The 24,453-nt window shown below is 43.5% G+C and overlaps 2 protein-coding genes across 7 annotated transcripts in view; one reads left to right on the top strand and one right to left on the bottom strand.

The window, feature by feature from the left end:
• Positions 1-13,589, top strand: part of madd (MAP-kinase activating death domain) — a 65,558-nt gene extending 51,969 nt beyond the window's left edge. For 2 of the 6 annotated variants that reach the window (XM_030098778.1, XM_030098772.1), the window contains exons 25-34: positions 2,023-2,143; positions 2,269-2,374; positions 2,616-2,726; positions 2,810-2,917; positions 2,998-3,162; positions 3,254-3,326; positions 3,579-3,685; positions 7,736-7,805; positions 10,869-10,915; positions 11,586-13,589. In XM_030098778.1, the coding sequence (XP_029954638.1) occupies positions 2,023-2,143; positions 2,269-2,374; positions 2,616-2,726; positions 2,810-2,917; positions 2,998-3,162; positions 3,254-3,326; positions 3,579-3,685; positions 7,736-7,805; positions 10,869-10,915; positions 11,586-11,699 (1,022 nt within the window). In that variant the 3' untranslated portion in view covers positions 11,700-13,589. Of the gene's footprint in view, positions 1-652; positions 716-2,022; positions 2,144-2,268; positions 2,375-2,615; positions 2,727-2,809; positions 2,918-2,997; positions 3,163-3,253; positions 3,327-3,578; positions 3,686-7,199; positions 7,209-7,735; positions 7,806-10,868; positions 10,916-11,585 lie in introns of all 6 variants that reach the window. The other 4 variants (XM_030098748.1, XM_030098764.1, XM_030098755.1 and 1 more) reach the window with 4 other exon arrangements.
• Positions 13,590-14,682: 1,093 nt separating this feature from the next.
• The window catches only part of bbox1 (butyrobetaine (gamma), 2-oxoglutarate dioxygenase (gamma-butyrobetaine hydroxylase) 1), a 31,036-nt gene continuing 21,265 nt past the window's right edge, over positions 14,683-24,453 (bottom strand). Inside the window, exons 4-8 of the mRNA XM_030098796.1 lie at positions 20,753-20,951; positions 19,453-19,558; positions 19,102-19,298; positions 18,112-18,278; positions 14,683-16,740 (exon numbers count right to left, since the gene is read on the bottom strand). Of these exons, the coding sequence (XP_029954656.1) occupies positions 16,580-16,740; positions 18,112-18,278; positions 19,102-19,298; positions 19,453-19,558; positions 20,753-20,951 (830 nt within the window). The 3' untranslated portion in view covers positions 14,683-16,579. The remainder of the gene's footprint in view (positions 16,741-18,111; positions 18,279-19,101; positions 19,299-19,452; positions 19,559-20,752; positions 20,952-24,453) is intronic.

The following is a 24,453-nucleotide window of genomic DNA, read 5'->3' as shown; positions in this document are numbered from 1 at the left end:
CAGCCGTCTTAAACCTAGTGTGTGTCACCTTTGCTTTGAGCGAACTTTCACTCCTCTCGTTATTTTTAAGAAAGGAAAGCAGAAGTCAGACATGTGACGATCGTGTTAAAGAGCAATCAGTGAAGGGTTAAATGTTTATGTCGAAATCGGGGGTTTTTGAAGTGTCGCACGGTGACACCCTTCCTCATAGAGCTTTAACCTCAGTATCTGACTTCCTCATGATTTTCATATTACAGTGAGTTAAAAAAAAAAAATCTTTTTCAACGGTCTGGATATCCTTTTTTCACAAAGTTCCTTATTTTTTCTGAGTCATGATGAGAGTTGGTGACAAAATAAACAGAAAACATTAAAATGACTCAGCATATTCAGAGCTGCTCTTCAGTATTTAACATGTAGGAACAGATTAAAGTTAAAAATGTATTTTATTTGAAACTTTCCATTGCAGTAAGTTAGTTAAATTTTGTGATACCTGAGCATGCGCCGTGGTTTTTGTTCCTTTGGCATGAGTCTCGACTCGCTCTGCTCTGGATTTTTTTTTTTTCTTTTTTTCTTTATTTATTTTCCATTAAACCGACTCACCTGTGGGCCTAACCCCCTCCTGCTCTCGCTGCTTCTCCTCCCCCCTGCTGCTGCTCTCGGGAAATCCTTCCAGGCCGCGATAAGAGCTCCGTTTGGGATCAACTAGAGGATGCTGCCATGGAAACCTTTTCTCTAAGTAGGGCTGATCTCCTGCCTTTGCCTTTTTTTTCCTCTGTGTGTATTTGTCTGTGTTTGTGCGTATGTATGTGTGTGTGTGTGTGGGGGGGGGGTGTGCATCCACTTGGCTCTGTGTTTCATCTTTGATGTGATGCGAGTTCTTCACAGAAACTGGTGGGAAATATTAACGCTCCTGCAGAATCAGGTCACATTTTACCTTATTGTTGGGTTCAGACTGTGTGTGTGTTTGTGTGTGTGTGTGTGTGTGATTTCCATTAACTTTTAGTATTTTTCAATTTCTGCTCTCTTAAATGTTTTTCACTAACACGCCCTCACGTCGCCCTAAATGTGAAGAAGAAGTTGATGGGTTTTACATATTGGACGAGTGTGTGTTACCTTCAAGTGCCGTTGGAAAAGCAATTATAACCTGAGCACACTCAATCGAGCGAGAAGCCAGTAAATAAGATTTTCGGAAAAATTTCCAATGATTAGCTTCAGTGTGATGAGAGTTGGAAAAAAGAAGTCACTTACATCCAATTAAATGTATTTTTTTCCCCCATTCCTGAGGTTATGTCTTACTAATTTTAAGTTTTATGACTTTTTGTAATATTTAGTTCGAGTCAGACTCAGAACTAAGTTCATACTCAGGCCTCGTTTACTTGCAGCGTTTTGAAGCCATGTTCAGAAAAGGCAGAAATGCTAAAAGCGATGTGGTTAGCATGGTGAACCACTAGTGGGTGCTGTCGGTAGTTGCAGCGTTTCAGAAAGGTTATGTTTTCAAAAACACAAAGTGATTTCTAAAAGGTGCGTTTTCAGCGCCTCCGGGCACCGTTGTCGTCTAAACAGACGGCAAAAACACAAATAACGTTTTCTGTTTTCACTTCAAAACGTTGTCATGTAGACGGGGCACAAAGTTGTGATTATAGAAATTGTATAAACAATTTCAGTGTGACATTACAAAAAAAGAAAAAAACTCATTCTCTTCTTCTTCTTCTTCTTCTTCTTATCATTATTACCATTATTATTATTATTATTGTTATTGTTATTATTATTATTATTGTTATTATTATTATTAAAAAGTTGAGTATTTTAAAAAGACAGAATGATACCGATGCTTTCTCAGGACATCAGGACAAATGTACATTTTGTAGACAGAGGAATGATAAAAACAGGGAGGTTTTTTGGACATTTCTCTGTGTTTTATAAGGTTTTTATGGCACTGCTTGACCGATTCAGATGAAACTGGCCTGTTTGTGGCTCCGGAGCTGAAACGTCTCGGTGTAGCTGGACCTTTGTGGAGCTCCAGGTCTGTCTCCCTGTCTCCAGGTAAGGAGCGCTCCACGCTGTGGGACCAGGTCCAGTTCTGGGAAGACGCCTTCCTGGACGCCGTGATGCTGGAGCGGGAGGGCATGGGCATGGACCAGGGGCCTCAGGAGATGATCGAAAGGTGCTGCTCAGTCTTCACTCTGCTCTCACGTTTAATTAACCTCCTGGGTCGTTCTGAGTTCTCACTTCATAACTATTCATACTTTTTTTTTTTTTTTTTGTCTTCTTTGCTCTCTGTGGATGCAGATACTTGTCACTTGGCGATCACGACCGCAAGCGTCTGGAGGACGACGAAGACCGACTGCTGGCCACCCTGCTGCACAACATGATAGCATACATGCTAATGATGAAAGTACGGACGCTAATCACTTCAATGAACCTGGACTGGAGGGCAGGTTCCTCTTGGGGGGCGTGACGCTGTTTTCCCTTCTTGAAGAAGTCCGAATAAAAACCGAGTGCTAATCATTCAGTAAAATTTAATCCATCAGTTTATTTTGTTTTGTTCCAAACTGTGTAACGGCTACAACTCCCCCTCGTTTTATGGATCATAGAAGCTGTTAGAAATAAAATGTATTTTTGTATTTTTTGTGCAGGTGAACAAAAATGACATCAGGAAGAAAGTGAGGCGCCTGATGGGAAAGTCCCACATCGGCCTCACGTACAGCCAAGAGATCAATGAGATTCTGGACAAACTGGCTCACATGGTGATGATCTGGAGATCCTTTTGAAACTCTGTTAAGACAGCCGTCGGCCGGCGTCTCGCTAATAACCTGGCGTTTGTTCGCAGAGCGGCCGGGAGCTGTCCATCCGGCCCAGCGGTAGCCGACACATCAAGAAGCAAACGTTTGTAGTTCACGCTGGGACCGACACCACGGGAGACATCTTCTTCATGGAGGTAACGAGGGAGAGCGGCCTCTACGCACACGTCAGAGCGAACACGTATTTACCATCTGGTCTTTGTCCCGGTCGTCTCAGGTTTGCGACGACTGCATCGTCCTGCGCAGCAACATCGGTACGGTGTACGAGCGCTGGTGGTACGAGAAGCTCATCAACATGACTTACTGCCCCAAGACCAAGGTGCTGTGTCTGTGGAGACGCAACGGCCAGGAGACGCAGCTCAACAAGTTCTACACCAAGAAGGTCCAGGGCTACGTCTGTCTGGCGCCCCCTGCTGGAATCCAGCAGGAAGGGAGTCCATCCAGTGGAGTAACGCTTCCTCTCTGCTTTCCAGTGTCGGGAACTCTACTACTGTGTCAAGGACAGCATGGAACGAGCTGCAGCCCGACAGCAGAGCATTAAACCAGGTACGGGTGGAAAGTAGGTTCACATGCAGAATAATGTAGCGTTCGCTCATCCGCTCGTGGAGCCGTGAGCCTGATGTACGGCGTCCGGCAGCTTTGCGTCAGCTTCATTTAACCTTCTTCTCGTAACTCACTTGTGGTCCATCACGAAAACTACCAATGCAAAGCTTTTCTGAAATGAAAACAATGTTTTCCCCTTGAAATATAACATGTTGAGCTGAGGCGACCCTCCCCTCCTCCCCCCTCTCCCTCCAGGTCCGGAGCTGGGCGGGGAGTTCCCGGTCCAGGACATGAAGACGGGCGAGGGCGGACTGCTGCAGGTCACCCTGGAGGGGATCAACCTGAAGTTCATGCACAGCCAGGTAAGAGTCCAGTACCAGCCGCTTCTCATCTCACACAGGGCATGAGAGCCAAACACTCCATCCCGTCCTCCTGTCCACCTCTCTGCTCATCTCCCGTTTGCCCCCCCCCCCCCTCCTCCTCCCACAGTTTCATTTCCTCTCATCCCGTCAAGTCTTCCTCTATCGTCCCTGAAATCTGTCCAAACCTGACGGACCGGTGAACTCCTCCGATTGGCTCGTAGTCATTGCTGATGTTTTGTCTCATAGAGGAAGAACCCCGCCCCCCTCCTTCTTTGTGCTTTTGCTTTTTTGGATTTGCTTTTCTTTTTGTTCCGTTTCATTTTGTATTGTTAGTGTGTGTGTGTGTTTGTGTGTGTGTGGTGTGTTTGTGTGCATGCTTTTAACTGAAACAAATATTAACACGTCCTTCCACACAACTCTTTGTTTTTGACATCCATGGTGCTCAAACCTCATGTTCATGTACTGTGTGGGAGACGAGGTGTTAATCTGTGTGTGTGTGTGTGTGTGTGTGTGTGTGTGTGTGTGTGTGTGTGTGTGTGTGTGTGTGTGAGACAGTGGTAAGACGGTTGACCTTGAGCAAAGACTTTTCATTAATAATTGGCTATTTTAATAGCAACTTTTGGTTGAAGTTTGGACCCTTGAGCATCGTCATGTGTTGTCTTCACAGCTGCGTGACAGATCGGCTTCGTTTCGCCTCCTCAGAGCGTGAAGCTAACCGCATTTATTAGCATGAAGCAGTGTGCTAGCGGTGTTTATTAGAATGAAGTGGCACGCTAGCAACCTTTATTAGCGTGAAGCGGCACGCTAACAGCATTTATTAGCATGAAGCGGCACGCTAACGGCGTTTATTAGCATGAAGCGACACACTAACGTTTTTTAGCGTAAAGCGGTGTGCTGACTGTGTTTATTAGCATTAACTAGCACACTAACGGCGTTTATTAGCATGAAGTGGCATGCTAATGGCGTTTATTAGCGTGGAGTAGCACACTAAGGTTTTTTAGCGTGAAGCAGTGTGCTAACGGTCTTTACTGGCGTGAAGTGGTGCGCTAACGGTGTTTATTAGCATGAGCTGTTCCCGAGCTTAGCGGTCAAGAACTAAGTGCAGCTAACAGTCTGTAAACCCACTTGGTGTTTTAAAAAGTGTAGCTTTGTTTTGTTTGACTCGACTTGGGTAAATTCAGTTTAATTCCCTCTAGCCTAACTTTAGATTATCCTAAATTTGTTTAAGTTTGTTCATCCTGACTTACGTTGGCTTAAATTAGCTTAGCTTAATATAGCTAGTGTCGATTTTACATGCATTGGCAAAGGAAAAAAAAATAGAGACTCCCTGATGCTAACTGATGATTTACATTCACTGGCTTAGCTTAGCTTCAGCCCTGTTTAAACAATATTTTTAAGTGAAAATATGAAAATGTAGTTATTATCCATTTTCACTTGAAACATTTTCATGTAAACAGGTTTTAGTAGAACGTGTCTTAATTTAGTTCAGCTTGGATTCGTTCTTGTCCTAACATCAGAAGTACAGAGCATCCTTAAAAAGATTAGCTTATTTTAACTGAGCATAATTTAGCATATTTAAATTCCTCATGTTTGAAAAGTTCCCAAAAGGAAATTATTGACAAAGTATTTTATTACATGAAGTTTTCATTTCTCATTACAGATTTTCTGCAGACTGATTTGTTACTTGCCAGACCTTAAATATCCAAATATGCTTCAAACACAAACTAACTGGTTCATTTAATATATGTTTTTTATTTTATATTATATTTATTAGTTTTAGATTATCTGAACGTAGCATAGGCTAAATTAAGTTAGCTTGACTTAATTTGCTCAAGTCTGCAGTTTGGATGAATTGTGTTTATTTTTTTATTTTTTTTTTGCAAATTGAGAAACATTAGCATTGCAGTAGTATCACAGATATGATCTTACATCAAGGCTTTACGGCGCGTTAACTCAGCTGAGTTCATCCTGCACACAGAACGTTCTGGAGAAACCGCCCGGCGGTCTTTCTCCTCCTTCACATCGGGAACCGTTTATTAAAAGATGTTGGACCCGGGCAGCTGGAGCTGCTTTAAACATCCGTTTACTTGCGACAGTCAGAGTTTAGAGTCCAGTCCGGATGTGGTGTATTTTTGTAATTTCGCTCTCGCTGCTCCGGTGAGTCACGGTTATGTTCTCCTCGCCACGGCTGCTCTTTCAGCCCCGGGCTCTCTGGCTCCAGTTGTGCGGGAGCACCGATCGACGGTTTCCTCCGTTTCCACACGTTCTGAATGTGATTAAGATCAGAAATGAGGTGCTCGGTGTCGAGCTGCGGCCTCTTGAACAGATTTCACTGCTGTCGTGAGTATTGGAAGCAGCTCGCCGACCGTTTCGTGGTTTTTGCATCAGACGCTTCAGGTTCTCAGAGGGAGCTTTACTCAGCACCGCATGTGGTTTGAAAGGCGAACTGAAGCCGCGCCGACTGACAGCCTGCATCAAACTGCCATTTAGGAATCAGTCTGGCCTGCGGGTAAAAGAACAAATCAACCACTACTTTACATAAAGATAGCTACGGTCCCTGATTCATCCACCGGAGGCGCAGAATGCTCGACACTCAGTAGACCTCATTGTGAGCGAAGCCGTTTCAACGTTTCTACCGATTCCATGTAGCTGGACATTATTTTCAAAATGTTGCCGCGTAAGTACAAAACCTTCTGAAACCAAAACAAAAAATCGATGTGTTTTCACTTGAAACGTCATGTGAATGGGGCCTTAAAGGGACACCTTCTGGTTGGCCAGCAGATTGGCGACCGTTGGGAAATGTTACATAGAGCAGAATGGAGCCTTAAGATCAGTTAGAAGTTCCAGAAGTCAAGGTACGGCCTTGTCTGAGTCCCGATCTGAGAACCATGGAGTCGGTTTGGTTTACCTGACAGGAAGGGAGAATTAGAGTGAGTTCTGACAACTTTCCAACAAAAATAGTATTTAGTGTTCAGAATCTGGTTTCTCCACTGTCTTTTGCATCCATTTGCATCGGCTTGATTTTGGCGAGTGTTTGCCCAGTGCTGTTGTGAGCCAGGGAAGTGAGGAGTCCCTGGTGTTTGTGGGTTTGGGCCTGTCTTCTGAATGAGCTGGGCTGTGTGTGACGCCCCTGTCCTGCATGGCGCTGGGATCCCTCTGTGCTACTGTGTGAGTTGGTGCCAGCCCTTGTTTGCTGGAGGAGGAGGCATGGAGGGCTCTGGGGGACTGAGGTCTTTTTTAAAAGTCCAGGAACACTGCGGTGAATCCAGCCCTGGTCAGACCTCGAGTCCTCTTCTTATTCTCTTCTTCTTCTTCTTGCTATCTCCACGTTGGTGGGCTCATGGCTTCTTCTCATTGGCTCATAGCGGTAACCTGCTAGCGTTAGCGTCCTGATCCGAGTGGGTACGAGGCTCCGGTCGCTCAGCGCCCTTCTCGGAGTGTCGTCGAGTGTTTGTGCTCTTCTGTCCGATAATAATCCAAACCATTTCTCTCCCATGCTCTCTCCCCCTGCAAGGAGCGGAAGGTACACAACCTCTGCTGTGTTTGCTTTCTAGCAGTTCACATCTTCTTGGGTTTCTTTCTTCTTTTCTCCTCTTCCTTCCTTTTTTTCTTTTCTTTTTTCGTATTGTCGTAGCTGTATGGCAAATCTAATTTTGTGTCCTTGTCCACATTTTAAATGGAACTTCCATGTCTGCATCATATGGGCCCATTTTGCATCTGTGAAAAATGACGCTGTGTTGATCTATCTACCTCTTGCTGTTTACGCCCAAGTGGATCAGTTAGCTCTGAGCATCTCTCCTCATTGCCCATGTATGCGTTTGATCATGGAAACTTCTCATAGTGTGCTTTTCTTTTTTTTTCCTTCTTTCCCTTGGTTAGCTGGTTAAAGCTTGCATTCCATGTGTAGCTGTTTTATTTTCGACCTTTCATACTGAATAAAACACGTTAAACATGGCTACTCTGTAAATATGAAGTGTTCACTCTTCATCCAGTGTTGTTGAGTTAATAATGTTCTGTCTTGTTTTGTTTGTGTTTTCGTTTGTTTTTTAGGTTTTCATAGAGCTGAGTCACATTAAAAAGTGCAATACAGTGAAGGGAGTCTTTGTCCTGGAGGAATTTGGTAATTACACCATCTATTGATTCTAGGCCTGTACTCGGCACGGCAGTAACTCGGCTTCACGGCAGACCTGTTGACCACAGCTAATCCAGGCTCAATTGGACACTAAACCATCAAACGATTCCTCTGGAAAGAGGAGATGGAGGGGAAATTCTAGAAAAACATCTACGTTCACGTAGCCACAGTTAGAGTTTCATGCTATACGGACCTAATTCCTCTTTAGTGCAGAAGTGGCAGAAGAGAGTCAGTGGAACGACCACAAAGTTACCTCAATCTGGATACAATTAACTTAGATTGTCTAATTGATTTTTATCTAATCATATAGTATTAAGTGATAATTTTAAAAAATCCAGCCTAATTTTTTTATTATTATTTCAGTTTAATTTTATATTATGATTTCTTAAAATGAACAAAGGAAAAATTAAATTGAATAAAAGTTGTTTTACTCGTGATCAATACAAGTAACGGTTAAAAACATTTGATCACATTTCTGAGTTTGATTTAGTTAAAATAACAAGTAAAATATAGAATTTCCATGTTTACTTTTGGTACAAACTCGTCTAAAACTGCTTTTGAAGTAGGATTAATTACCTGAGCTTCTTTCATTCATTGTGTCATTTCTTACAATACTCGCTTGAGCATCAAGCATGAACACATGTACATATTGTGAAGGTGTTTTTGGTCCAGTGGTATTAAAAAGCAGAATTTCTACAATATTAATCTCAGATATGAATTATTTTTATATAACCTGCTACCTTTGGAACTAATAACAGTCTAGCACAAAATAGGAGAAATGTGTGATTTGATTATATATTTTAATTATTAGGGTTTATAACAGGGGTGTCAAACAAATTTTAATTTACAGGAAGTAAACAGTCAAATTTCAACTTCTGGTCTTTCGGTTAAAATTTTTCTTTGTTGTGCAGTGTTCATGATGAAAACATCTATATTCACCAAATCAAACAATTACTACTGAAAATAAGTACAGTCTTAGCAAAAAGGCAGTTTCAATTGAAGTTTCCGGTGCAAAATACAGTGGTGTCAGAAAAATAAATAAATAATAAAACCATCAAAATCCAAGTCCAAAGTTAGTACGTTTGAATTTTTCACAATTTCCTTGGTGGTTTGTCCAGATTGGAGAGCTTTGCGGCCCAGTTTTGGCCCACAGGGAATGTTTGACACCCCTGGTTTATGAGTGGAAATTATAAATAATATTTTGGGGAGAAAAGTGAAGTTTTACACTTTGAATCTATTCATGGCAATAAATAAATAAAAATTAAACGTTAAAATAAAAAGTAAATAAGTAAAATAAAATAAAAGTAAAATTAGTTTCTGTCCTACAAAAATCTTGTTAGTTCAAGTGAGAAATTTCTATTATAGTTTTAAATCAGCCGATACGAGTCTTTTCTCCTATCTTTGCTAATCCCAGTGAGTTAATGAAGTGTAGCTGTTAATCAGATTGAGAATAAAACCCCGTGAGGAGTGTGTAGGGGAGTGTGTAGGGCAGTGAGGGCTCGGCGTCGGGAATCAGTGGGCTTTAGCGAGCGCCTGGCTGGGTTACTGCCGTGTCTCTGTGCTGCTTTTGTAATGTTGCCCTCATCTTTGCCACTATGAAAACCTTCATTCTCCAGCAGGTAAAGTGTTGTCACCTTTCTCTCTTATTCAAAGTGAATCCGTGCTGAATATTTCCTCACTCATCCGTCCATCCATCCATCCATCCATCCATTCTACATTTTCTTTACCCCTCCGCCCCCCACCTCCACCTTCACCTCTACCCCCCTGCTTCCTTCATCCCTGGCTCCATCACCTCATGTGTGGGTATCTCAGCGAGCTGAGATCTCCGGTGTGAGAGGAGGAGTAGTCTGGGTTTCCTCTCCATCTGTCCAGATCTCTCCAGCTCTGCTTCGGGTTCACAGTTACTAATGAAAAGTCCGTCTGTCCTGCGGGCAGTGACGCGGTCCTGACTCTCCCTCTCTCAGTTCACTGGGCTGGAAGAGGAGTTTGTCCTCCTTTAATGTCTGTTGTTTCAGTGTTTTGTCTTCTTAAAGGACATTTCTGGTTTTAATTTGTCCATTTTTAGTGGGCCGTGAACGTCTCACCAGCAGCTCACCTCATCAGGCTCCTCAGACTCTCCGCTACCTCCAGTTTCCTCTAAATTACATGGGAATTAACACGTTTTAAAGACGGGATGCACTGATACCTGCGCTCTGTATCTGGTAATCTGTAAAACCGCAAACATCTGAAAAGTTGAGCATCATCGGCGTATATGGATTTTTTTTTTTTTTTAATTATACAATACAAGAATAGTAGGAATGATATGGACTCAAAGAAATGAAATTCAGGTTTTCTCTCTTGATCTCACGAGTTTAGATTTTTTTATTTATTTATTTATTTTTTTAATTTTCATTGGAAGCCCCAGTGGACATCTGGAAAAGATGCTGACTGGATGCTACATGGTGCATTTTCCCCCGTAAAAAGTTGAACTGAGTTAACAGAAGAAACAGGAAGTAACAATATGACACACTAAATATCTGGAGACAACAGAGGAAAACGCAATGGCATAAAGTCACATTTTGATTGTGTGTATCGACTTAGAATGTAATAACTGGAACATAAAGAACTAGTGGCAATAAAAACCAGAACGGAAGGTTCTGAACAGAATAAAATATGATAACCATCCACTAAACCTGCGTTTAATTAGCATAAAACAGCCCAAAATAGTGTTTTATTTACAAGATATGCATCTTCATTAATGCTTTATTAGAATATTTCATTGTAAAGTAAGTTTTGCTATTTAAAGATGGTATTATGATTTCATTGCGAAAATGTATTTTTTTGTTTGAAGTAATCAGCCGTCCCGCTGAGAACTGTGAAGCTCATGGTATCAGTGCCTCCTGGCTCTGTATCTCAATCTGACCTGGTCTGGCGCTCTGGTGGTCTTTCTCCGGCCCGCATCTCATCCCACACCTGGTTGAAACCCCCTGAATCCCCGAAGCTCTCAGACATGAACTCATTAAAGTTCCTGCTGCCTTTGAATTCTCTGTTTTGTCTCTTGCACCGGCATAGTTCCTGAAACTAAAGAAGTGGTGATCCACAAGTACAAGACCCCCATGGTGAGTCTCGCTTCCGTCTCGGCTCATTCCAATCAGCATTCTCAGCCGTCCCCCTCCTCCTTCAGTTGAGTTTTAGTTTCTTTATTATTCGCCCTGCGTGCAGCATTGAGGATGTTTCCTGTGATTCAGTTTCTCCCAAGAGACTGGAAACGTTGGCAGAGACACTTTGACCCCCCGCCGTTATTAAACCTCCTTCAGAGTTTGGACTTCTTTCATCAGCTCACTACAACTGATGAACTCCAAAACTTTGACTTCCTGTCACGCTGAGAACCGCCCGAGCTCTGATTAACAACCAATCCCCACTTCAAAGATTCACATAGTTTTTTTTTTTTTTTTTTTTTTTTTTTAACGGTGGTCTTCAAAGCGTGGGAGGATGAAACCTCCAGAGACCAAACTTTATTCTGCTCGTTTTATCCTCAAACTGTCATTCCTCCACCCGCCACCAGGCTTCAAAAGATCATTAGCTTCTCCCGTGAGCCACATTCAGGCTAGTTTACCGCAGTTTACCCAGAGACGCTGTAATCCCGCCCAGTCTGAGATACCAGGCCTTCAGGAGACGAAGAGGCCAGACTGGAGCCGAGTCTCTGCTGTCCTTTCATCTGAGGATGCTCCTGCAGGATAACCTGGGTTGTTTCTCCTGGTCTGATTTGTGGCGTTTGTCCCTCTGCAGGCACATCAGATCTGTTACTCGGTCCTCTGCCTTTTCTCGTACGTGGCTGCAGTGAAGGGGAAGGAGGCGGAAGGAAAACCCAAGATCCTGTCGCCGAGACCCCTCCCCAGCTAGTCCCCCCCCCCCCCCCCCCCCCCCCCCCCCGTCTCGTCCCTCTCCCCCTTCAGTGTGCCTCTCCTCTTGAAATGGCATCAAACCACAGACTCGACAATCCCAAACTTTACTCTAAGCACACGCCCCCCTCCCCGCTGTCTCTCCCCTCCTGTATATATGAGCCTGAGCCCCGCCCCTTAGATCCAGTGGTGTACACGTGTGGTCTGTGATGTCGTGTAAATACACCCCCCACCCCCCCTCTGAACTAGCTCAATGTTTGCCTGCTCCTCTGCCCCCCTCCCCCTCTGGCCCCCCAGTGGGAAGTCTTGGATTGTTCGGCCCCCGAGGCGCAGCGTGCATGCGGGTCCCGTGCACAGCCTTCCTCCACATTGTAGCTACAAGCCCCGCCCCCCCAGTCAGTGTGAGTTATCCTGTGATATGTGGTTATTGTAAAAGTCCGTCCAAGTTTAAGCTGGGGAAAACACCCAGAGCCCCCACCCTTTGCCCCCCCCCCCCCCCCCCACCGCTGAGAAACGCTGCTGTACACTGCAAACAGAGCAACGCATGCAAACGCTTCGTAAACGGTGTTCCAGCCCCCCCCCCCCCCTTACTTCCTCCATGAGTGTTCTCCGATGTGTCCCCCCTTCCCCCACCCGTCCCCGTCCCCCCCAGGCTGAATTACTGTTCTAGTTCTGCTGTTCTGTGGTCTGCTGTTACCAGTTGCATGTTATTATGACAACCACAAATAAATATTATATATATTTCTATATATAGTATTTATTTAATATATACATATATTGACTGTACATTTTTCTGGTGAAAGAAGAAAAAAAAAAAAGAAGAAACTGTCGATTTGCTAGATGTGCAATACGTGAGGAGTAGTTTCATTTCCAGTCGCCTCCGGTTTTCGCACTTCCACACGCCGAGGAACGCTCGCAGCTTTTTTTATATATGAGTCAAGTTTAAGTGAAGCCATGTGATGAACGTCTTCACGCCGCCGCGGGTCAGTCACATGACCGGAGGCGAGGCCACGCCCCCAAGTATGCTAACGATGTTTCAAAGGACGGCTGTCTGAAGATGAAACTCAGACCGTTGGCTGGAGTTTAGTTGTTAAAACAGGGTTTATGTCTTCAATCAAAACACTTGTTGGCTCCAAAAATATAGAGATCAAAATGTGGAATTATAGTTGTGACAATATTCAGTATTTTTAAATAGTTGTAGATTAAATTATGTAACTTTCACTGAAGTGTCAACGAGATGAAATAAATAAAAAATGATGAGAAATACAGTAGTGATGTGTGTGTCAAAGGTCAGGTTATTAAGCTTAAAGATTTTCATACAATTTCCATGAATGTTATGATTTGATAAAAAAAAAAAATCAATGAAATGTTAAAATTTACTTTGCTGAAACAGAATAATTAGTTTGAACTGAAAGAAAACAAACTTTTTTTTCCCTTAATTTTTTGAGTTGCTGTTCCGAATTTGTCCACCAGGAAGGCAGCTCAGAAACACACTTTCAGGAAGTTAAATTCCAGAATTTGACCCAAAAAAAAGCAATAAATTGATTGAAGTGACGATTGTTGGCTCAGAAATGGAAAGAAGACTTTGCGTTGCGTTGAAGAGCCGTGAATCCGTAACTCCTCCCGTCATGTGACCGACCCGTGAGGCGGGCGGCGGCCTTCAGGCTTCATGTTCCCGCTTTGTGCCCCTACAGCAAGAATCCGGTCCCACGGCCGGGCCCGCTCACTTTCGCCGTGTGTGTGTGTGTGTGTGTGTGTGTATGTGCACGCATGCGTGCGTGCCTGTCTGTGTGTGTGGTGAAACAGTTTCTCCAGATCAGCAATATATGGGTACAGTTCTATCACTGGAAGATGTTTTATTTTTAGTAGTCTGAACTGTGTAGGGAGGGAAGAAGACGACGGCGTCCCGTGAATAAAAACTGATCCGAGACGTTTCTGCTAAACGGACTCCTTTCTTTCTTTTGTTTTTAAACTGGATTATTACAACTCATCTCTTATCACTGTTTGGCCGACTGCTGTAAAGAGAGGAGGAAAAAAATAAATGAATAAATAAATGAGGTGTAAGTATTCCAGTCTTTGAGGAAGTATTTATAGATTATGTACAGCTTTGGCAATATAATAAAGTCGTCCCAAATGAAGTTTGTTAGTTTTTGTCTTTGTGTGAAAGAAAAAGTGTGAAATCTGTTGTACAATAAAAACACAAATGCAACTCTTTTCAACTTTTTTATTTGCACAGTTGAAGCTTCTTTCTTTGCAGAAAGAAAGTCTACATTCAGCCATTGAGGCAAATATTAAAGACTGATTAATAATGTGCTACATGAATTAAAAAAAACCACAAGTGTCTACAGAAAAGGTTACGTATGGCAAGTTTCATATATGAGCTTATTTGTAGTTTTTTTTTCTTTTACTTGAGACAATAAAATAAATTGTCTTGGTTTTTTTGTAACTACAATAAAAGTGAGGCTGTATACATATTTAATATGTTTAGTCCAAAAACATTTGACATTCAAGCTGCAGCACAAAATGTTGCAATTCCATTTTAAACCAGCAGGTGGTGCATTGAGTCACTTCACTGGTTTCAGTCCAGAAACTGAATCAAGTCATTCTGAACTAAAACCTGGAGCCGCGACTCTCTACTGCCACCTGGTGCTCACCATGAAATTACTTAAATAAGACTTCAACGCAATATGCTTTGGTCTTTAATATTTAATCTCTGGAGAATAGAGTTAAATATAGTTTTAAGATTTTACACTTCTGGATTATCTTAAACTTTTTCTTCCTCTTCAGTGTGAATTGACAGTTTAGAAAAATTCTTCCACACTGAATTATCTGATGTGATTTGTCTTCTAAAAACTTGGAAGTGGTGTTTGTTGGAGTTTCATGAAAGAATAAAAAAGTTCTGTAAATGTGATTTTTCTTTTTTCCCCCAACTGATGCATAAAGTTTGACTAAATAAGTAAAACAGTGTTTCTGGGCTGTTTGGCACCAATTTGAAGCAACTGGAAAGAATTGTGCTGAAGCCTGAAGCTTTGAATTTAGTTTTTTTTCTTCTTCTTTTTCTGTCAAATTTACAGATGCTACTGAGATGGTTTCCAGTGAAACACACTAAATACGATTCACTGCACTTGTGGCTTTTTTAGTTAAGTGCTTAAGTTTAACAACATTTCATATCAGCATCAACAAAGCAGCAAAGCATCAACACCAAATCGTCTCCTATTCCTTTTTCTGTGCCTGATTCATTCATATACAAGAACGATGATAAAAATGAAAACATATCCCTTTAATGAGGAGCTATATTCTCCCCAATGTTTGAATATTTTCCTCAATTTACTGAAAAAGTTAAAAGAAATCATCAAGGTATCGAACATGGTCTGATAAAGGAGTCAAAAAAGTTCATTTTGTCAAACTTCACTGGAACCAAACAATTCAAAAATCATCCGATCAACATGTTTACAGTTTTATTTTCATATGTGTATTTACATGTTTTCCTTAAAATACTTTGTTCAATAAGAAATGCCAAGTTCAGAATTTGAAAATACAAGATTAAGATTATACAAGTTTTTTTCTTTTCTTAAATAACAATTTTCTACTAAACTGAGTTTTTAAAACTCAGTTTAGGAGAAGAGACGTTTGGCCATTTGTCCAGCGTGGACAGTTCAAAGGTCAAATCGTGTTGGTTGAAGTTTGAGAGTTCCTGGTTTCTTCACTCGCCTGCAGGCCCAGCGGCCTGTTTACTGTCAAGATCCAGACTAAAACTGACTATCACCCTTTTCTACACATGCAGAAAGAAGCATTTTCTAACAAATCATTAAAAAAAACAAAAAGTCAAGCATAAATTCCTTTCAGCAAACAAAACGGTAAATTCCTCTTTCAGCAAACAAAACGGTAAACTGTACATTATTTCTAAGTGGCGTACCAAGACTAAATAAAGTTTTCAAATAAAATCCATTCAAATCCTGAATGTGATTCTCTTTCAAGTTGTTGCATTGTTGTGTTGCATTAGAGTGTTTTTCCTATGATAGTTAACGCCAGAGAAACACTTTTCTCTGTGTATTTCAGTTTTTTAAAGGCCTCTTTAGATTTAAAAAAAAAAAAAAAAATCCACTGGGAATCATCTCTCAGCTCAATGCTGATTTGTCCCCTGAAATGTTTATAAAAAGCAGATTTTCCACTTCAAATCATTTCATTAAAGCTCTGATGCTGCATCAGCAGGCGTGTCCTCAAGCTGCAGCCAATAGAATCGTTTGAGTGACACTGGTGTGGGCGGGGCTTACAAAGTCAAATTAACTGTGTAAATTGTGGAATATTTCTCAGGTGTAAATTCAGGGTCAGTGGCTGCTGAAGAAATTAATCAAATTTGATGAAATGCTTTCAAATGTAGAAACAGAAAAGCTCCTGGACATTTATCTTCATAGAGAAAATAAAACTAATGATTTGAAGGAGACCAGCTGAGTTTTAGTTCATTTAGCCGCTCAAAGCAAATAAAGAATCGTCAAAATCTAACAGTTATCTGGACTTTAAGTACATTATTGAAGGAGTAAAAGGCACATTTTATGTGATCCGTGGGACTTCAGCCATCAGCGGATTTAGTTCCTTTTAAAATTTTCACACAGAACAAATGTTTGATATATAAATTCTAACAAAAAAAACCTGTTTATGTGTGATTCTGTGAAACATGGAAAGGCTGAAGAAGCAGAACATCACTGTGATTGGCTGTTTTACTGAGATTTGGTCTAGTTTTTTTTTTTGTTTTTGTTTTTTTTCAGCTAAAATACAAAACTAATATGCATTAAATACACTTAAAAAAAAAACACCCTTCAGTCTCCATGTTGACTAAAGGTTCTGGTTTTGCTTTGACCGGTCTGGAGCGGCGTCCGGCGCTCACAGGGCCTCGCCGACCGCCTTGCGGAGGATCCGGAGACGCGACATGACCTCGTCCCAGTCCAGGTAGGCGCCCTCCAGGTGGCGCAGTCTGTCCGGCCGGCTGACGTAGCTCCTCCGCCCGTGCAGCAGGCGCCAGTTGTCGAAGGTCACGATGTCGCCTGAGGAAGAGGAAGACACCATCAGGACGCACGTGTGTGTGTGTGTGTGTGTGTGTGTGTGTGCGTGCGTGTGTGTGTGTGTGCGCGTCTTTGTGCAGCTGCCCTTCTGGTCAGTCAAGAGACTAATTGTCCCCACGAGACACATGGACCAGTATGTGTGTTCTGCTGATTTCATTGATCCTCAAATGATCTCTGAGGAATTTAATTTACTCTGAGCACCGCCTCCCTCACAGAGAGGTCAGAGGTCACGGCAGTCTGCCGAGCGGCCATCAAAAGCTTCATTGTGCTTCAAACTGAACGTCTCTCCGCAGCTTCTTTGATCCTGCAGGACGTCGAAACTCATTTTCCAAACCCGGCGATCACTTCAGCGAGCGTCAAAGTTTAAATAAAAAAGATGAAAAGACCCGAAACGCACTTCAAAAAGACACTAAACTGCTCCGAGTGTCATTTTTATGTTTGGTATAGGAACCACCGGTTCTGAAAAATGAGAAAAACTTTTCACAGCATATAAAATGTGTAATTCTCTGAGTATAACCACTATTAGCAGCTCTGGACTCTTACTATGACAAGATTTACTAAATAGAGTCACACAAAACAGAAGGTCAACAGAAACTAAAAACCAGAACAATAAGATGAACTACTGATATTTTAATCAAATCAAGGTAAAAAAAAAAAAAAAAAAACACAGATCAAAATGTATTATGGGAGTTTTTCCCCTCAGTTTTGAATTTTGGGTTATTTTCTTTGAATTGACCTTCTGTAGCCTTCAGTGAGTAGTAATTAAAACGAACAGCAGCACCCCTAGTGGCCCGACATGGAAACTACATGAACCGAGTACAGCAAAAAAACAAAACAAAAAAAAATCCTTCAGGACCAACAGGAAGTCTGAAGATCTGCAAAGAAAAACCTCCGGGCCAAGCTTCGACCCTTGACCCCGCTTCAGCGATCCCTGAAGACCCACCAAGAGGCCGCGGACCTCATGCAGAGAAGCAGCGTCGGCTGCTAAGCGGCCGCCGGTCGGAGTTCGGCGCTCTTCTCCTGATCCCTCTCTGACCGCGGGCTCCTTCCCTCACATCGCGCCGCCGGTTTAAAGCCTGTTGCCTCCAGGCGTGGTTGGAGGACACACACAAATAGGTCTCTTTTTCTTTTTTCCTTCTTTCCGACCGAAGTTAGTGAGCGGCTGAAGGACGGGTCGTTGGGACGGAGGAGACGACGCGGGGTGCCTGCTAATGGCGTCCCACGCCCACGTCCTCCATCTCTCATTCGGCCGCGTCACTTTATCTCCGACGCGCCGTCACGCCGCCTCCTCCTCGACCTTCCTGTCGTCTATCTCGCTGAATCTTTATTTCCAGAGGTAGGAAAGCGACGGACCTGGCTCCATCCTGTAGGTGACCACGTTCTCCGGCCGGTTCATGATGTCCACGTACGCCCGCAGCGCCCGGTAGAAGGGCTGCACCTGGTGCAGCGGGGCGTCCAGCACCGAGTCCCGGGTGGCGTTGTTGTAGTTGACCCTCACGACGCGGCCCTCCGAGTCCACGCTGCAAGCAGGAAACACAACTCACCTTCAGAAACTAAACGCCACCAATCAGCCGCTTATCTTGAAAATAAGTTTCCTGAATCAACATCGGTTCCCTGGGTTTGAGATTTAAATATGCAGTAAAATATTGAGTTTTTAACAAATTTCTAAAGACAAGTGGACACAAACAAAACCCATGATGCAACAGGAGGCTTTTTCTTTTCCACTGTATTTTGAACCTGAAGGTTTTGGCTTTATGTTGGGACTGAGGTCACTTTTGGTAGTAATTATGAAAATATAGATATTTTCATCACGTATACTCAGCACCACAACAAAGAAAAACTTTAAAGTTGAAATTTAAAGGTTATTATGGCACCGTCTTCATAGTCCAAGGTTAAACTGGGTTGCATGTGCAGTTCTTCAAATGAAAAAAATTTACAGCCTCGAGGGTTTCCAAATATTTCATAAAGTTTAATGCAGCTTTAATCCAAATTATACTCATATTCTCATATTAGGAGCCTGTAATCAGACTCATCAACAGTCTGAAGGTGTAAAACTGCTGGCCTGTGGTCCAATTCCAACCCATGTCCACCATTACTACCAAATTCTCTCTATTCAACCAAAAATAATCAAAAAACTAGACTTGTCACATAGTAGTGATTAAATTTCCCATCCTCCAGTGAACACATCAGATTTGACGGGCTGTAGGCTGTAATAACCTCCCCGGCCAGCAGATGGCAGTGTTTCCTTTCATATCCCAGACCCCGAGGAGCAGCTGGGAGCAGAGCTCCTCCTGCATCCTGCTCTGATGTTGACGCCGTGCGACAGTTTCGCCCCGGACTCACTCGATGATGCTCTTCTTGGACTGCAGCATGAAGTCGCAGTAGTCCGTCCCCGTGTCGGTGAAATCCACGTGCAGCTGGCTGAGCAGCCGGAAGGCCTCGGGCTCTTCCCTCTGCAGCAGCCCGGCCATGTGGAAGCCGTCCACCACCTCGCTCTCCCCGCCCTGCGCCGCCTGGTTGATGCAGTGCAGGAACTGGACCTACACACACACACACACACACACACACTCCTTTTACATCTGTTCAGAGCAGTCAGATCCTGCAAATAAAAGAAGTGTGTGTGTGTGTGTGTGTGTGTGTGTGTGTGTGTGTGTGTGTGTGTGTGTGTGTGTGTGTGTGTGTGTGCGCGCTCACTCCGGGTGCAAAGTGCAGAGCGGGGTAGTCCGTGTGCTGACTCAGCTTTCCTGACGTGTACGCCACGTTGTTGGCGTCAGGTTTGTCCTGGACCTGCCATGTGGGCCTGAGGACAGAAACAAGGACATCTTCTTGAAAAAAAGAACCAAAACAGAATGTAGCATGTCTGAAATCATACTTTTTCACATTTGTCAGTAACAGTCATACTGTCTTCCTGTGTTGAGGTGCAGACACTGAAATTAGCTAAGTACAGGTACAAAAAGATCATGTGTAAACAATGAAACTTTTATGAAACAAAAAAAAAAACACAAAACCAACACCAAGTTTAATTTCTCTACTTTCTGACAGTTCTTGAATTTTCTGAATCGATGGAATGTTATTTAAATAAACTGCAGTTTCATATTCATCCACTAGGTGTCGCGTTGTATTTGTCAAATCAGCAGGTATTCTTCAGCACTGAGCACGACCGCAGTGTGAAGGTGAAACTTGCAGCTTTGTTTACAAGTTAAATCTCATTAACTAATTAAACATGAGGCTGAGGCGTCTGAACACTGACAGATATTCTTCATACGACTCTTTCCTGGTGACCTAAAGCAGGACCTGGATTTGTGGAGATGTTTAAAGGTTGTTCTGCCGCGTCTGAACTTCACGGCTCCATTTAGAGCCTGGAGTCGAGCGGTAATGAGGTGAAGTTCTCACACACGTTCTGTCTGCACGGCTCGTTTGGAAGCCGTGGTGTTGGCGTGTGGGCGGCGGCGGCGGCCCCTCGGCTGCAGTCCGTGAGCTCATCCGCTGGCGGCGGCGGCGGCGCAGCTCCACACTCCAGACCTCGGTTCTGACTGAGTGCACCAGGTAATTCCTCCGGCTTAAAAAAAGCTGGACGGCTTTTCGCTTGTTTTCTTGGTCTCTGTCCTCCAGTAATCAGCGCCGCAGTAAGTCAGAGTGATCAACGGCGGCGCGAGGGAGCCAGCAGACGCTCGCCACGCTTCACCGTCACACCAAAATGAACCTTGCGCTCAGATAATTGACTGGTGGACTGTTTTTTTTTTCTCTCTCCCCACAAACACTCATGTTGTAGAGCCAGGATCGGAACACGCCGCTCATCAAAATACCCATAGTCCTTTTGGCTTACTCAGGAAAGACCCCTACTGTAAATAAAAGCTCCTTTGTACTTGATTTTTCAGTCATGGGAGCGCCGGGCTGCGCTCCAGCTTCCATCCTATCGGTGGAGAATCCTGGAGATTGAGTGTGGAGTGGGATTATTGAGCGGCGGACGAGGGGCGAGCCGTCAAGGTCGTACCCGTAGAAGGTCAGCCGCAGGTAGCCGATCCTCTCCGCCAGTCTGGCCACCTGGCCCTGCTCTGCCGGCGCGCCCTTCAGGTACACGATGCCGACCCGACGCAGGGCCAGCAGCCAGGCCAGCGCCGCCTTGTCGTCCTGCAGCACTTCCTGGTAGTCGGCGGTGGGGATGCGCAGTGTGGAGTCCCAGTAATACCGCTCTGAGAGGAGGGAAGAAGAAGGGAAAAAAAAAAAGGGAGTCGTCAATTCATCTGGGAGGAGATTTACATACATACAGCTGTCGCTTTCTGGTTTGTGTTTGTCAGAGGAGGAATAATCTGTTTGTGCGATGTGCCGTCATGAAGCAACACGGCGCCCCGGCATTTTATCAGGACTTATGTTCATCTTCTTCTTCTTCTTCTTCTCTCCTTCTATTCAACGTCTGTTACAAACCTGGGATTTCTTCTTGTTGACTGAGAGCCAGAATTTCCCCCCCCCTATTATTTTTATTGCACATTCATTCCACCTCACATAAATACATCTCAGGAACATTTTTATATAGCAGCTGTAAACTATAGCCGGCCACATTATCCATGTACGCCGTGTTCCCAGCAGAAGACACCGGGAGGCTTCATCCAGCTGTGCTTATTCAGCTCGTAAAAATGAAGCAGCCAGGTGTACAGCGGCGTGGCAAGAGCACCCCCAGTGGTCGTCTGGAGTATCGCAGGACATTTTTTGCACGACACCGATTTGAAAATTCGATTAAAAGTTCCTGGATTTCACTGCCACAGGCACTTTTAGCAGCATTAATTTTTTTGCTGCTACACTGTGAAATGTGGATGTGGATCATATGTAAAAGTTTGATGGCACAACATCACTTCATTGCTCAAGAATAACAACATTATCCGGTACACAGCAGTGCTTGTGCCTTCAGGAAGTGAATAAATGAAGCTGACAGAATGGAGTAGGTGTTGTAGGAGCATTAATAAGGAGGAAAAAGTTCAGTGCAGAAGTTGGAAGATGATCTGGATGTGTTACAGAATTTCACTTATTGGGGAATGCAGTGCTGGTGTCGCTCTCATCGTCATTTTATGCTACATTTGCTAGATGCTAGCAGCTGTAGCTCGTAGCAGCAGTCTGAATGACCGGCTATTGTCTGTGATCCCCTCCTACTGTACAACAAAAGACCAAACATTTTCAGCTGCAATCGAAGAACTGATCACAGTCACTCGTTTTTCTTGTGGGACGGTGAAAATCACTTCAAGACCTCAACGGGGCCAGTATAGTCAAATCTCCCTTTAATTTTACACAACATTTCACTTTGCACAATGTTGCTCAGTCACTGAAAATGCAATGATTTTTGAAAACCACTTCCAAAGTGGAACTTTTCAAATCCGTGTCAATGGAAACGAGGTAAAACGCAATCCAACTTCGTGATTTGTCCGTATGCATGTCCATGTTTAGAGTGTGTTTATTGCTCTCTGCATATGTGTGTGGTGCCATTAAAACAGACAACAGCACCCACTAGTGGCCCAACATGCTAGCTACATAATTTTCAGTGTTTCTGGAGGACATTGCTGTGATAACGTGAAACTTAGGTGAAACAAAAATGGCAAAAACATGCGTGGAGTTTCTGCTTTCACACAGCTTGTTTGATATTTCTGGAAAAAAAAAACCCAAAATAAAGGAACTAAAGAAAAAGACATTTCAGCACTTTTGTGATGACAAACAACTGATTGGTCATGAACTTACTGATGACTCTAAACCATGAGTCAGACGCTTCTATTACTGGGTTTTAAAAGTGGGAAAAAACAGGATGATTTTCAGAGGATATCATGAAGTTTTTTTTTATGATATCTGAGATCATTTCCTCATGTTTTCTTTTTCAGGTTCATGGTTCAGGGCTGGATGGTGAAGCGGATTAGCTGAATTATTAATACTGTGCTCGCTGTTACGTTATCAGTCTAGGAGTTTTTTTTTTTTTAATCCCAGTCTAAAGTGTTTTGCACTGGTCAGGGAGGTTATTGGGCTGAGAAAGTACTTTGAAACGGATAGGTGAAAACAGTTGGAGAGCCACTTCAACAGAGCGTGCCCGTTCTTTCATACTTTCCATCAAAACACATCCCGAATGTCAGGGGTTTTATTTCCATCCTCAGAAAACCAAGAGTGCACACGCGAAAACACAGTACTTCCAGTCATTAAACATATATTACCATTGGCTCGCAGTACCAGAGAATTTATGTTCGTCTCGTTACAATAAAGGAAACAATTAATCCTCAGTTTGTTTATTGCCCCCCATGAATATTTGTGCCTGTAACCATCACAGCTTTCCTCTCTGTGTGATAGTTTGCGCTCCCGAAGATAAATAGCTCCCTGAGAAAAAAAAAAAAATATATATAGAAAAATAAAGGATCAGCATGTCTCCATCAGACAGACAGAAGTGGAAAAAAAAAATCCGCCCACTGCTCTCCACCCAGCTGGCTCTCTTCCTTTTTCCATGCAGCCTCTCTCCTGCGACTTCCCAAGAAGCAGCTGCTAAGTACATTTGTGTGGGAGGAGGAAGCTTTAGCCGAGGAGATTGTGTACCTGTCTGATGTTCCAGGCTCCTCCTCGTGTCTCTTTTTGGTGTCCGCCGGCTCTCCGACCGGCTGCATCACAAGGCCAAAGCTCGCAGGAGACGGGACGCGCTGGGCCGCTTTACTGAACTTCCTTCATAATTCATCATCTCCAGTGTCGAAAGCTATGAAAGGCAATGCGACGGCTTCACTCTGAAGGCCGTAAAAATTTAGGAAACGCCATGAATAGACTTTAAAAGAGCCTCTCTATAGAAAGGCGGAGGGCGTACGGAGCGCGGCGAGAAGTAACATCAGTCAGAAATAGGAGTGGCGGACCTCCCTCCAGGCTGTTGTCACAAACAATCAGTTTCCGGATCCACAACTCAAAAGGGTCAAGAGCGCAACGCTTGTTCAAACTTGTCAAGAGGGCAGAGGGGCAAACGAATCAGGGGAATGAGAAAGTGGGGCAGAGGCCAACGCCTGAATGTTACAATCAGCCTGTGAAACTGGACCTGGGAGTCGTAAACGGGCGTGTTGCGGTTCGAGAGGCCGCGGCGTGTTCCAGCGTCAGCTGTGCAGTCCTGGCTGCGGTTCAGCCAGACGCCTCCTTATGAACGCTCATCACGCAGAGCTGCTATCAAGAGAGTTCGCGGCGCGGCTGGAGGGTCGAACAAAAGACGAAAACTTTGGATGAATATCTGCCTCCCAATCCTGTAATCAGTGCCTCGCGTTAGCCTGCTTCTAACTGCAAAGTCTGACCACAAATCTCGGGTTCAGACGACTTACGGAGGTTCTTCAGTCTATCAGATCATCACTTTTTTAGAATCACACAAATAGACTTTTCACCTCGACTGATGTGGAAATAAAGCGAATCGAGATGAAAAAGAAAACAGAGTCTCAGCTATTCAAGTGTTGAACTGGTGGGTTACTTGTACCAGTTCAACATGGATTGACTACATACACTATTACTACATTATTTCTGGGTCAGGAGGATTTTTTTTGCTCAAATTTCTTGATAAGAAATCATGATAAAAAGAAATGAGTGGGGAGAAAGGTACAACATATTCTTTTAAAAGACATTTGCTGAATAGCCGAGGTGGGATGGGTGCATGGAAATGATAAAACTGTCTACACAAGGTCAAGAGACTTGAGGAAGCTCGGTGAGGAA

This window comes from Salarias fasciatus, chromosome 1, assembly GCF_902148845.1.
Source record: "Salarias fasciatus chromosome 1, fSalaFa1.1, whole genome shotgun sequence".
Classification (NCBI taxonomy): domain Eukaryota; kingdom Metazoa; phylum Chordata; class Actinopteri; order Blenniiformes; family Blenniidae; genus Salarias; species Salarias fasciatus.
The sequence above is the reverse complement of the archived record's forward strand: the minus strand, read 5'-3'. Positions and strand labels throughout refer to the sequence as shown.